The sequence below is a fragment of the Gamsiella multidivaricata genome, assembly GCF_025024155.1.
Source record: "Gamsiella multidivaricata strain RSA 2152 chromosome Unknown BC939scaffold_5, whole genome shotgun sequence".
Taxonomy (NCBI): Eukaryota; Fungi; Mortierellomycota; class Mortierellomycetes; order Mortierellales; family Mortierellaceae; genus Gamsiella; species Gamsiella multidivaricata.
In genome coordinates this window covers 547,620-560,398 of record NW_026251713.1, presented here as the reverse complement: position 1 = coordinate 560,398, position 12,779 = coordinate 547,620, and the positions used below count along the sequence as shown (strand labels likewise).

The window sequence follows — 12,779 nt, the reverse complement described above, 5'->3', positions numbered from 1 at the left end:
AACCAGCAAGGCTACCTCGCTAGAGACATGGTTCGTGTTAGTGCTAGGACCTATTCCAAATCGGATGATGATCCCTTGCTCTCGTCCGCTCTTCGCTCAAAGATCACGCACCATGGCATGACGCCTCCAAGACTTAGCGACAATGATCGTCGTCCCTAGTGGCCTGACTGGGATGGGTACCTCTGCCAAGACCAATGCCCCATCCATTGGCACCCGGGCCAAAGAAGCCAAGCCAGGACAAGACAAGTCACGCCATGGAGTAGGGGGGACCATCGTGGATGAAAATTGAGCAGGCACATTTCCCTCTTCTTCCTCTTCCCCATCTCTCCACACTTCGCCTTCTAGGCCCGTTCTCCACTCTCCACCCTTCACCCTCGCGCTTCTCCCGCTCGTCTTCTCTCCCTTTCACTCCCCAACGCTCTTTCCGTAGATCTGGATGCCTTTTTGCCAGGACACGCTTCTGAGCAATTTACTCCCTTCCTCCTTGCATTCATTCCATATTCCAATATTAGCACCCCATTAAACGAACCTCACCCCCTACACCCTCGCCCCAACCCCAACTCTCCTAACAACATTCGTTACAGCCCTTACTCCGTACTTCAAATACGTCCTCCTAACAGCACAAACCAGCCATGTCTTCCACAGACACAACTCCTCTCCTCAGTGGCCACCATCCACGGCGCGCCTCCATACCCAGCAGCCACAGTGTTGGTTCCTCCTTCCCAAACTCCTACAGTAATCGCAACCTGACCTCTGGTCTTCCTAGCAATAGCAACAACAACAACAATCAGCGACACTGGTCTGAAGAGACTGAAGACATCTCTGGCCCAGACCCAAGCTCTTACGGCCACCAGAATACCGGCGCTGGATACCGTCGTAGAGGACCTCCTCCACCGATCCATCATACCTCGGATCTTGACGCCCAGCGGTTCTCGGGACAGGATCGACCGACGGGATTACAGCGACTGCTCTGTGGTTGCTGCTGTCTGCCCTGTCGACGGGCGCTGTTCAATTTCAAGAACAACTACTCGAGAACTGAAAAATACGCCATAGCTATGGCCGTGGCGTTCTTTTTCTTGGCGGTTGGGTTCTTGTGCGCGTATGTGCGTGCCAAAGAGGCCCTGCCCGAGACTGGAAAGAATGTAAAGTTGGACTCTGCCCATTCACAAGCATTTCTTTTTCTTTCTTTCTTTTTTTCCTTGTGAAAAATACGTGAGTGTGTCTTTACTGATCATGTAGTGGTGTGTGTATGTGTTTGTGTATAGGGAATTTGCACCTCGCGAGAGTGTACGATCGTGGCTGCCGATATTCTGAGGGACATGAAACCTGGAGTGGACCCTTGCACGGATTTTTTTGACTTCAATTGTAAGTTTATACTTCCCCATTTCCCCATCACCACGTAAACCTCTGCGATTGCTTGAAAGAAATGCGTTGATGCTAACGAGAAGCTGCTTGCGTCTATCATGTCACATTGGCTCGTTTCAAGGCGGTGGATTTATAAACCGGGTGGCGATCCCAGACGACAAGGCTCAAATCGGATACTTCAACCTGGTCAGAAAGCAAAATCAGGTATGTGCTTCCCTCGCCAGTTTCCCAGCATGACAGAGATCCTAGACCACGCATTGCATAGGAGCTAAGGTGGTTCAATGTCATGCCTGTTTTAGGAAACTATTCGCGGTATCCTTTCACCAGAGATCAACAATGTCCAGAGGACCAAGGACGATGCCTCGAAGCGCAACCTGATCAAACTTCAGTCATTGTACGAGAGCTGCATGGATGAGAAAAAGATGTCCGAGGTTGGCGTCAAACCCCTGGCGGATCTGGTTCAGAAGATGGTCAAGGCCTTCCCTGTCCCCTCTAGTGTCATCGATACTAACGCCCCCATGAAGTCTTTCCAGAGCAGGATTCAGAACCTGAATAATGTCAACACACGCCCCAAGACTATCACCACCAGCTCCAAGGTCAGGAATTTAGACGTGCAGCGGATCCAATTAGTGCAGGACGCGGAAGAGGAGAACGAAGACCAGATTCAGTCATCCTACCGCGGCTCCGCACTTGATGAGGTATCAGAGCAGCAGGATATCCCCTCACGCGTGGACACTTTTCTGGACAACGACGAAATCAGCAAGCGTGACGATGCAGGAGCAACAGCACATTTGGCCCGGGCAGAAAGAGAAGAGTTGGCACAGGTGATCGCTCAATTGGCATGGCTCGGCGTTGCGACCATGGTGGAGTTCGATGTCGACTCGGATCCCAAAGATCCCGAGATGAACGTCTTCAAGCTGAGCGAAAGCGGACTGGGGCTTCCTTCGAAGCAGTACTATGACGAGGAGAAGATCGTGGCCGTCTACCAAAAGGCTGTCGAGGAGATGTTCACTATCGTCTTGGGCAAGGGCAGTAGGAAGGGAGAGGATAAGGAGCAGCTCGGACCTATTGTCTGGCCTGAGGTGGCCAAGAATGTGGTCGAGTTCGAGAAGCTGCTCGCCGCCATCTCGAGCGACCCAGAGGACCTCGACAACTCGGAGCTCACTTACAATCCACGCACTCTAACCCAGATCTCTGAGTTGGTTCCTACAATTGATTGGTCTTTGGCTCTCGAGAAACTGCTTGGAACTGGTGCCACGACCCCTAACCCGATCATCGTCTCTATGCCCGAGTATCTCGAGAAACTGAATGCGCTTCTGAGAGACACTCCAGCGCTGACGCTTCAGAACTATTTTGCATGGCGCATGATCCAGCGACTCTCGCCGAACCTTGCGGTCGAGTATCGTAAGCCCATGTTGGAACTCAGGGCGGCTTTGCAGGGTGTGTCTGCAGATCTGGTGACCCCCCGCTGGGAAACATGTGTGGATGTTGTCGACGGTGCTCTCGGTGCGATGGCGGGCCACTACTTTATCCAAAAGGCGTTCAAGGGCGACAGTAAAGAAATGGCCGACAGCATCATCAGCTCGCTGCGCACAGCGTTTGTGAAGGGACTCTCAAAGCTGGAATGGCTCGACAATGAGACACTTTTGAACGCAACCGAGAAGGTTGATTTGTTGGTACAGAAGATTGGATACTCAGTCGAGTCGCCAAATATCCTTTCATCAGAATCGCTCGAGGACTACTTCAAGGATCTAGGGATTGACAAGGCCGACTTTTTCGGAAACCAGATCCGGGCGAGGACATGGGATATGCAGCAGATGCTGAGCGACTTGGGTAAGCCTGTGGATAAGGCCAAGTGGCTGATGAACCCTCAGACCGTGAATGCGTACTACAATCCGAGCGCGAATGAGATTGTCTTCCCTGCGGGTATCCTTCAGCAACCGTTCTTCCATGGGGATAACCCAGAGTACCTAAACTACGGAGGCATCGGTGTTGTTGCTGGACATGAGCTCACTGTAAGTGTAGGCAATACTGATCTGTTTGTCCACACATTTTTACTACGCTTTTACTGACCTTGTCCTTCCTTTTTTCATAGCACGCCTTTGATAATGAAGGACGATTGTACGACGCTCGCGGCAAGTTGAATGATGTAAGAAATACACTGCCATATTTATGAAGTACCGCTTTGGCAAGGAAGAATACTGACTACAGAATATCCTTACTATTTGTTAGTGGTGGTCCAACTCGACGCTGCAGGAGTTCAAGGAGAGATCACAATGCTTTATCGACCAATATGGAAACTTCACGGTCAAAGATCCTCAAGGTCGTGAGAATCATGTCAACGGTAAACTCACTCTGGGTGAGAACCTTGCTGACAACGGAGGGTACGTTTTTCGATCAATTACCATTCGGGTGCTATCTTGCAGTCATGTTTCCAAATGCGACCCCTTGATCTCTAACGGACGTTTATCTCGACAGACTGAAGAGATCTTTTGATGCATGGCAGACACGTTTCAAGTCGGATCCTCGTGGCAACAAGTAGGTGTCTCATCTTTTTGGTCCGCACATCGCCTTTAATATGGGAGACAAACCTAACGTTCGCTGCTTCTACACATGAAAAACAGGCACAAGAACCATTTGCTCTCAGGTCTTGAAGACTATACGCGCGAGCAACTGTTTTACATGTCCTTTGCTCGTGTCTGGTGCTCGCAGCGTCGTCCAGCTTCTGCTATCGAAGGAGTATGTGTGCCTTGGAATGTGGCGTCGTGTTTAATACTGAACTGTTGCTCTCTCGCTCTTGCCATGTGCTAACAGTAGATCAACTTTTTTTTTTTTTTTTTTTTGTGTATGAATAGCTCCGAACGGATCCGCATGCGCCTGCACGATGGCGCGTCAACGGAGCCGTTCAGAACTCCAAGCACTTTGCAGAAGTTTTTAATTGCAAACCCCGCTCACACATGAACCCCGATACAAAGTGCGATCTATGGTAGGAGCGCGGTTCCCCCTCCCCACCCAAAAAAAAAACCTAGACAAGTGATTGGAAAGTATTTCTGATTGAGTAATTGTTAATTGTGCCCGATGGAAAAAAATAAAAAAACACGTCTATCAAGAAGGTTTATTGATGGGTGATCCATATACTGTCGTTGCTTGTATGTAGTTGGCGCGTTCCAAATCTCCTGAATTATAGTAATAATGAGGTCTCCAGGTTCTGTCCTACATCTCGTCGTGCAAGACTTGTTGTTGGTGTTTTCCCATTGCCTCATCAAACTTGGCATGGGTCCCGAACGCTGTCGCAACCAAGGACCGTTGGTCCTCCGTCAGTTTCTCAGGGAATTCGACCTTGTATTCTACAAACATGTCCCCGAAATCGCCCCTTGATCCCTTGATCGGCATTCCCTGACCCTTCAATGTCTGGACATATCCATACGGCGTCACATTCTCGCCCCTAGTCAATTTGATGGGCTTTCCATCCAAGTGCTTCAGCTCCAGATCGAAACCCAAGAGGGCCTGCTCGAGGGTGATGGTCACATAGGTATAGAGCGCATCCTGTCGTCGTTCAAAGGTCGAATGTGCGCGAGTCTTAATCTCAAAGATCACGTCGCCTGGAAGTACCTCTGGGGCCTCATCTCCCTCCCCATCAAAGACAATAGTTGAACCGTCCGCGAGACCGGGTTCGACCACGATCGTCAGTTGTTCGGATCCACGTTGGACCTTGGTGCCATGACAAACTGGACAGTGCTCCTTGATCGTCTTGCCCTTTCCGCCGCATTGATCACAGCTATGAACATTTTAAATCATAGGTCGTCAGTGAACATGAACAGAAAGTAAAAAGATACGCTCTGCTGCTGGTGACAAAAAAATTGTTTTTCCGCAGAAAATGAAATCAATCAATCAATCAATCAATAATAATGAGAGGACCAATCCTTACGTTTGTCGGAACTGCTGGAACATGCCCGGTGCCAACATATGCTTCACAATCCTGACACCCTGGCCCTGACATGTTGAACAAGTGACCACATCGTCCGAGGATTTCGCGCCCGATCCGCTGCAGTGTGGGCAAACGATCTGTTTCGAGACCTCGATTTCGATCGATTTCCCAGAATACAGTTCCTCCAGCGTGACCTCGAGCTCCATACGGAGCTCTGGACCTCTCCTCTCCTGCTCCGCGTGCTGGTGTCTTGATCCGCCGCCAAAGAATTGTGCAAAGATGTCGAATGGGTCGTGGAAGCCACCGTGGCCCTGCTGTTGCTGCTGCTTCAGTCCTTCTTCACCATAGCGGTCATAGATACTCTTCTTTTCCTTGTCCGATAGAACTTCGTAGGCTGGTTTCAGAAAGATTGTTTCAAATTGTTCAAGAAGAGATTACATAAAGATACTCGGTTAGATACATCTCGTCCTTACTTTCTTCTTCTTCTTCTTCTTCTTCATTTCAGGCAATCGATTATATCAAATGAAAGAAATGTGTGTTGTTTGCGCGTTTTTACCTGCAGCGACCTCGACAAACTTCTCCTCCGCCTCCTTGTTTCCGGGGTTCTTGTCCGGATGATACTTTTTGGAGAGGACCTTGTACTGCTTCTTGATCTCCTTGCTCGAGGCACTACGGGTGAGTCCGAGGACCTTGTAGTAATCTGCGCCGGCCGCGACCAACGTCGCCAACAGCCCGAGGATCAAGCCCAGTAGAATGATTGCCCTCATCGTCGCTCAATTTAGGAATCAATATATATATGTGTATATGGCGGATCCTCTGTGATATCGTTCCTGAGAATAAACAGACTTGATTATGAAAAAAAATCAGAAAGTGGGTCGTCAGGGAAGAGTCGTGAGGCAAGCGAAAAGAGGGAAGAGAGAGTGTGTGTGTGAGAGCGAGAGAGAGTGAGAGAGAGAGAGAAAGAGCGGGGAGTTTGATTCCAAAGACAAGGGCTAGATGAGTGAGATGAAGGTCTTCATACTCGTTGTCACTCTGTATGGTTCGATTTTATTATTTTTTGACGTGGCACCAAATGGTGGCCAAATGCATTTCGGATGGGAGGTACAAAATTAAGGGGCTTTGGCTTCTGAATTATTATTTTTTTCTTTTCGTTCCTGAAATTGTGGTACAGACATAGTCTACGGCACGACTCTTACAGAGCACGAGAGTACATACCATTGACTGGAATGTGAGGGGGGAATATAAGAAGAGACGAAAGAGGATGAGGAAAGAAAAGGACAAGAAAGAATGAGGGTAATGAGGGTAAGAGTGGGAGTGAGAGTGGGAGACGCAACAAAGAGTAACCGATCTTCCGGAACGACTTTAAGCATCACATCATCACAATCGAAGACCACGCTGCTTAAAATAAAGTGTCCGCTAGAGTTAATGACATGGATGCAATCCTTCGAGGCGTGCATGGTTATGTTGTCGGGCTGACAGATAAAGGTATGGTGCAGTCGATGAGAGCTTTTTTTTTTTGTCACTGAGAAATGAAAGATATAAACGTGAGCGTGTCTTTTTTTTTTTTTGAGCAATGGAGTCGCCTGGTGCCCATTCAATCGAGACGATAAAAATACATTTCCTGGCTGCTGTTCGTATCAAACGGTGTATCTGGCATTGCCCCGGTTAGCGCATTGATTCTCAGCGAGAAGGGTCTTTTCTGGGCTTGGAAGAAAAAAATAAATAGAAACTAGAAAAGCTCGATCGAGGCAAGAGAACAGAAAGTTATCAATTGGCTGTTCGTTGTCGTTTGTTGTCGTTTTGTTGTTTGTTGGTACAAGGCACAGGCCCCCCTTCCTCTCCCACAACCTCATGTCAAGTAGCCTTACGGAAGGATCGGTACGTTTTGTCGCCCCTGCAGATGTTGGCGGGCAAAGAGAAGAAAAAAGATCCGCGGGAATGTGAACGTGCTCAAACGTTCAGACTCGATACCCTCGTTTTGTCTTTTTTGAACAGCAGTGAGATGGGCCACAGCCGCCGCTCTTGCTTTTTTTTCCCCCTCCACGAGAGAGCAGGACGAGGAAGATGAGAAAGAGCGAAGATGCAGTTGCTCCAGAGCATCTCGCAAGTATCTAATCTAGCGGGCCAGACGCCGACAAGGGACAGACAGGCACAGAAGACAGAGGCGGCTGAATGAGGCACGCAGGAAGGAAGGCGGCCCCATTCGAGATATCGGAGATATGAGCACGACCTTAATTGAACTGAGACGAGGGACGGGGGGATCACCAATGGGAAGGGAAGGACCCCGGACTGAGGGAGTCCATCGTCTTATTCAGCATCCAAGCAAGCTGGCCTCGCCACTTTCCCTTCGCCCTCTTCCCACCACCCTCCTCGCACACCCTTGCTGTATGCGTGTCTGCCCTTTGTTTTATTCTATTCCATTTTATTTCTTATTCTCTTCTGCCCTTTTCCTCGTCCCATCGTCCCACCGTCCACCGCCTCTGTTTCTGTTCCTTTATCTCCTCCCCCTCCCTCTTTCTCGCGCCCACCTTCTCTTTCCACCCCTCACTCTCTGTTTCATTGCCCATTCCATCCCCACCTCCAACCCCCCATCCCTCTCCAGCGCATCATCCCACTCCCATTGCACTGCAGCACATCCTCACCCACCACAAACACGCCCTTCCTCTTCTCCCCACTCTCATTCACATACACACACATACTCCAACATGGGTCTCATGGACAAGCTGATGCGCAATTACGAAATCTGGAAGATCGGCAAATATACCAAGCGCAGGGCAGCACTCACCCCCGAGTTCGAACAGCGCGACAGGGACTACTACGAATCCAACTACAAGGACGGCATCTACACCCAAAACCAGGTTGGAAACGACAGCGTCTCCCGCGCAATGTCCTTCAAGCGTGCCCTTTCTCGGAAGGACACAAAGGCCGTCCGGAGCAGTGAAGTCTACAACGACAATCCCCATGGCACCTTCAGGTATTTAAATGAACACTTCATCCATCACTTCTTTATCACACCACTCTCTCCCTTTGCTTCGCCCTCCTCTTCTCCCAGGAACAGAGAACAACGCCAACGTTTCACTCTGGTAGACCAATCAGGATGGCTTTGGGATAACAAGATGGGCTAGCACAGCAATTCGCTCGATAGACCCGCTGATATACATGGATGCTACCATGGAAGAATAGGAAGGAAAAAAAAAAAACGACGATGGACACGCAAAAAAAAAAAAGGAGAGCTACGGCCGTACAACCAACACCGAGGAGCGATTACTTTGATTACTTGAATGAACTAAATATAACCCTGTGGTCAGATCCTTGTGTGACCATTCCTCCAGTGGGTAGCAGGGCCATTCTCGTTATTAATACCTCCTGGATTCAACGGAAGGACAATCCTCTGTGACATCCCTGACATTCAGTGGATGGGTGGATGGGTGGATGAGTCGATGAGATCATTACCAAAAAAAAAAAACGCTGCCAGTGACAAGTGGATTTGTTGTCCTGTGCATAACATTACCGAGGGACTGGAAGAGGCATCAGCGCTACGACACTTTTGTCGTCCCCCCGCATATCTTTGGAAGGCCATGTGTACTTTTGAACTGACTGACAGGAATTGTTTATTGTTTTGAACTGGCCAATAGGGATTGAACCTTGGGCGGATGATCGAATCTTGATTACGGGACGGATGTACATACGACGCAACGAGAACGCAACACACAGCAGTAACAGCAAACAGCAACAGCAAGCAGCGATAGTGCTGAACCATTCAAACATACTCCAGGTCTTCTCTTCGATGACGAGGGGGGAGGGAGGGGGGGGCAAACAAGGATCTGGGGGATAAGCGGTCGGATTTTGTTTTAGCAAACCCCCCCCCCCCAATCGACTATTAGTCTTTGTTTACCTTGGCCCCTTGGCGACCCTGGTAGTCAAACGCGTCTCAGGGCTACCGGAAATTTGCACCCACCGCCGATATATCCTTCCATCTCCACCTCCATTCACAGAGCTGTCGTTGCCTTTCTGTCGTTTTCTTTTTTTTTTTCCGTTGTCGTTTCGTCTCCTCTGGTCCTTACTTTTCTCGCATTTTTTTTGCTTTTTCAGCATAGGGTTGAGTCATCTATATAGTATTTAATTGAAAATAAATCAAAAAACAACTGCATTGCTATTTTTTTCTTACAAAAAAAAAAAAAAAAAAACCATTTGGAAGGAGGATTGGCCGTGGTGCTCGAGACATTAATAGCACGAAAGATCAATGGAATAAAGTGAAGCTGGTGCCAGAAATTGCACTCTTTGTCATCCTTATTAGACTATCTTACGCAATATGCGACGCATTGATTTTTTTTTTTTTTTTTTACAAAAAAGCACTTCACTCGTCATACCATCGATTTGTCTGTCACATAAGGATCATTATTAAGAGATTTTATTATTATCTGTATATCTTTATATCTGTATTCTATTTCTGTATTCTGTTACGCGCCCTTTGTCGCATGTTTAATTGATGGCAACGAGGGCCTTGACCAAAGCCCGGAGATGGATGTCGAGCCTGGCGAGGACCAAATCGATTTCGGCATGGACGTTCAAGCCGACGGAGACATCGACGTCCGCGGCCGCTTCGGCGGAGATGGTCTCGAGGACCTTGACCTGGGCGTAGACCTTGGCGAGGACGTGGGCATCGACATGGGCGACCAGGGCGCTGATACGGGCGACGATCAAGGCGCGGATGTCGGCGACAATGGCCTTGACATCGACAGCAACATCGCCGGTAACGTGGGCGTCCACGATGGCGCCCACGGCGACCTTGAGGTCAACATCCACATCGAGGTCGATATACGCCTGGATCGCGGCGTGAACGGCAGCTAAAAGGAGAGAGGCCAAAAAAAAAATTGTCATGGGTGAATAACAATGAAAACCAAACAAACACGACTATGTTTGTCGAATTGAGATGATTTAAACCAAGCGCGTCGTGTACTTACCATCGACATCAGCTTTAACGCTGACAAGGCCGGCAACACCCAGGTTAGCGCGGACATGGGCCACGACCAAGGCCTCGATATCGGCATACAAGCGCACGTTGACATCTGCGACCACCCGGACGACAAAATCAACGATAGCCTTAACCCTCGCATCGACAACGGCTGCGGTGACATCGCGCTTGCTAATATTGGTACCCTCGAGAGGGCTACCGACGGTACCCAAGACGCCATCGATAGTGTCTCCGAGTTCTCGCTTCAAAGCAGGCATATTGATGCCATTAAGGATGTCGTCAGTGGTGGGGCCAGTGGACGGGACTGGACCAACGGCGGGCACCTCAAGTTCTCGCTTGATCGCGCCCACACCGGCACCTTGGGGAACGTCGCCAACAGACTGGAATGTACCATCGACGAGCTCCTGGAGCGAACGCTTGTGGGTGTTGGTACCAACTGTGGTGCCGCTGAGGATGGGCTGGACCACCTGTGTAGCGCCACTGACAGTGTCGGCAATGGAGGCGTGAGCAACAGCAACGGCGGCTGACAAGGCGAGGACGGCGAAAGTGAACTTCATTTTTGTAAGGGTTGTTGTGGAAAGGTAGGTTGTAGGAGAGAAAGAGGAGTGCTAGGGAGTGCTAGAGTGAGTTGAGGATGTGTTGGCTGTGTGAGGTGTTTGATGAAGGATACCATGGGTGCCCTACCACCCCAGTATTTATACCTGGCTCCCCCCCCCTTCACCTTGCTTTAAGCTCATGATAGAGAAGAGGCCAGGATGCAGGTCGTTGTTAGCCTAAGATCCAATATTTTGAAGCCCCAGGAGTCGCGTGCAGGGGAGCAGCCAATGATCACTCTGCGTAGTCTATGAAGTGTTGGCCGCCCCTTGCATGAGCCCTGCAGGAGGTGTTCGCGCTAGTGCAATAAAAACGGTGAACGCTCTATAACCGAAGAGCAAGGGACCATTAGACTACCAAGAGGGTAGGATGAGCAGAGAGGCATCACGCCCCCGCCTGTCCACCACACCTCAAGATATCTATTTCAGGTCACCCTCCCGTCAACTCGCGATGCAGCCACTCTTTCTGCATGTATTCCTTTCTCATATAGCTACTCCTTTGAACGGGCTCCTCCGCTATTTCTGTCTCCGTGTTCTTTAGTCCTGGACTGTTTTTATTTTTATTTTTTAATTTTATTCTTATTTTTATTTTTTATAGGAAACGCACCCCCTTTGACCGATTCGGAGAAATAGGATGTGAAAGGCGCGTACTATCTCATGCGGGACAACCACCAGCGGTTTAACAAGCAGATACCATCCAACCCACCACGGCCCGAGATTGTATCCAACATGCTTGAGGCTATATAGGTGGTGTCTTTAATAAAATATGTTACTCGGTCCCTTCCCCCCGGTGTCTAATAGTCCCCTTCTGGTGCATGCCTGACTAAACGAAGGATCTGCCTCACCTTTCGAAGCTCCCAGGTCATGAGGGACATCATGCTATCTTTCAGTGTTCGATAGTCTCCGGTACTTGGAATTAGTATTCACTAGGTTTGTAATTCTAGGAAGGGCGCTTTCCTTAAAGTGGAATAGTGATTACACTAACCGGGAGGGACGCCAAAAGCTGCTCTTGGCTCTGAAAGCCCATAGTCTATCACCTGAGGAAAGAACGTGGCCCCCTCATTCCAAAGTAACCATTTTGAGTAGTCGTGGGCATAGTGCACCACCCGGTTCTATTTCAGCTATTTCGAGTCCCCACCCCCTTCAACCCTCCTCCTGCATCCCCTTCAATGCTCACATCAAACTACACTCCTGCTTCTCTTTCAGCACCTCATCAGTTGCTAACGCTTGAGTGCCAGGATAAGCTAGCGCTCGAGTACCAGAACAATGATACTCTGAATAATCCACTAAGCGTTCAACAGCAGCGAGGAGTGAACGTAGGGCGCCCGCTCAAAGAAGCCCCTCGCATCTTTGGTGCACTAATGAATTCGATAGGCGACGACGACTAAAGGTTACTATGTAATTCGTCTGTTCAAGGACGTACAGTCTTTAGCGACTGTGATAAGAATAAAAGGGGAGCAAGAAACGGATGATGGTAACGAAAGGCACGTATAGGGCTACATATACCTGCTTAGCAGTTGTCCATCTATGGACTCCTTATCTCTCTTACGCATCGCGTAGACAAAGTGCAGACAACGCGCCTAGCATCCTCCTATGAAGAGGAGGGGGAGAAGGGGAGCTCTTGCTAGAAACGCGTCTAATGTTGATTAGATGCGCGGACAAAGGCTGTAGGGATAAGTGTTGTGCCATGAACAGTCAATTGCACTAGGGATCTAAATCCTCGGACCAGAACAGCCCCTAGGCGGCGACTTTATCGGCCACTCTCCAGATTTAACCTGGAGGATTAGCGATTTGTACCGCGGCATTACGCCCCGTCAGCCTAATCAAGGAGTGGTAGCCTATTCACCTCCCTACCTTCAATTGCGCGACAGGCCATCCACAAGTTCATCAGCTTTATTGAGGCGCAGGTTATGGAGCT

At 49.3% G+C, this 12,779-nt stretch overlaps 5 protein-coding genes across 5 annotated transcripts; 2 read left to right on the top strand and 3 right to left on the bottom strand.

Annotated features, from left to right (window-relative positions):
* The first annotated feature begins 320 nt into the window (after nucleotides 1-320).
* Nucleotides 321-4,446, top strand: BC939DRAFT_438113 (uncharacterized protein). Its single transcript, XM_051553796.1, has 9 exons — nucleotides 321-1,142; nucleotides 1,266-1,365; nucleotides 1,487-1,569; nucleotides 1,665-3,380; nucleotides 3,461-3,514; nucleotides 3,598-3,749; nucleotides 3,844-3,903; nucleotides 3,990-4,104; nucleotides 4,221-4,446. The coding sequence occupies exons 1-9, from the start codon at nucleotides 633-635 to the stop codon at nucleotides 4,353-4,355; spliced, it is 2,925 nt and encodes a 974-aa protein (XP_051416759.1). The 5' UTR covers nucleotides 321-632; the 3' UTR covers nucleotides 4,356-4,446.
* Nucleotides 4,447-4,578: 132 nt separating this feature from the next.
* BC939DRAFT_392096 (uncharacterized protein) lies at nucleotides 4,579-6,060 on the bottom strand (the record flags this gene model as incomplete). Its single annotated transcript, XM_051552011.1, has 3 exons — nucleotides 4,579-5,143; nucleotides 5,294-5,687; nucleotides 5,850-6,060. The coding sequence occupies 3 exons, from the start codon at nucleotides 6,058-6,060 to the stop codon at nucleotides 4,579-4,581; spliced, it is 1,170 nt and encodes a 389-aa protein (XP_051416758.1).
* A 1,938-nt stretch (nucleotides 6,061-7,998) lies between these two features.
* On the top strand, nucleotides 7,999-8,405 carry BC939DRAFT_499206 (uncharacterized protein; the record flags this gene model as incomplete). Its single annotated transcript, XM_051559917.1, has 2 exons — nucleotides 7,999-8,267; nucleotides 8,381-8,405. 2 exons carry the CDS (start codon nucleotides 7,999-8,001, stop codon nucleotides 8,403-8,405), a joined length of 294 nt encoding a protein of 97 aa, XP_051416757.1.
* Nucleotides 8,406-8,560: 155 nt separating this feature from the next.
* BC939DRAFT_224745 (uncharacterized protein) lies at nucleotides 8,561-9,217 on the bottom strand. Its single transcript, XM_051550810.1, has one exon. The coding sequence runs from the start codon at nucleotides 9,051-9,053 to the stop codon at nucleotides 8,703-8,705; it is 351 nt and encodes a 116-aa protein (XP_051416756.1). The 5' UTR covers nucleotides 9,054-9,217; the 3' UTR covers nucleotides 8,561-8,702.
* A 469-nt stretch (nucleotides 9,218-9,686) lies between these two features.
* On the bottom strand, nucleotides 9,687-10,925 carry BC939DRAFT_438104 (uncharacterized protein). Its single transcript, XM_051553795.1, has 2 exons — nucleotides 10,258-10,925; nucleotides 9,687-10,140 (listed from the first exon to the last, which is right to left on the bottom strand). Exons 1-2 carry the CDS (start codon nucleotides 10,823-10,825, stop codon nucleotides 9,776-9,778), a joined length of 933 nt encoding a protein of 310 aa, XP_051416755.1. The 5' UTR covers nucleotides 10,826-10,925; the 3' UTR covers nucleotides 9,687-9,775.
* Nucleotides 10,926-12,779: the final 1,854 nt, after the last annotated feature.

Coding starts and splice junctions, on each gene's coding strand:
- BC939DRAFT_438104 (XM_051553795.1), bottom strand. CDS start 10,825: ATGAAGTTCACTTTCGCCGTCCTCGCCTTGTCAGCCGCCGTTGCTGTT. Junction 10,141..10,257: donor CGTTAAAGCTGATGTCGATG/GTAAGTACACGA, acceptor CTCTCCTTTTAG/CTGCCGTTCACGCCGCGATC.
- BC939DRAFT_224745 (XM_051550810.1), bottom strand. CDS start 9,053: ATGGTTCAGCACTATCGCTGCTTGCTGTTGCTGTTTGCTGTTACTGCT.
- BC939DRAFT_438113 (XM_051553796.1), top strand. CDS start 633: ATGTCTTCCACAGACACAACTCCTCTCCTCAGTGGCCACCATCCACGG. Junction 3,381..3,460: donor TTGCTGGACATGAGCTCACT/GTAAGTGTAGGC, acceptor CTTTTTTCATAG/CACGCCTTTGATAATGAAGG. Junction 3,515..3,597: donor CTCGCGGCAAGTTGAATGAT/GTAAGAAATACA, acceptor ACTATTTGTTAG/TGGTGGTCCAACTCGACGCT.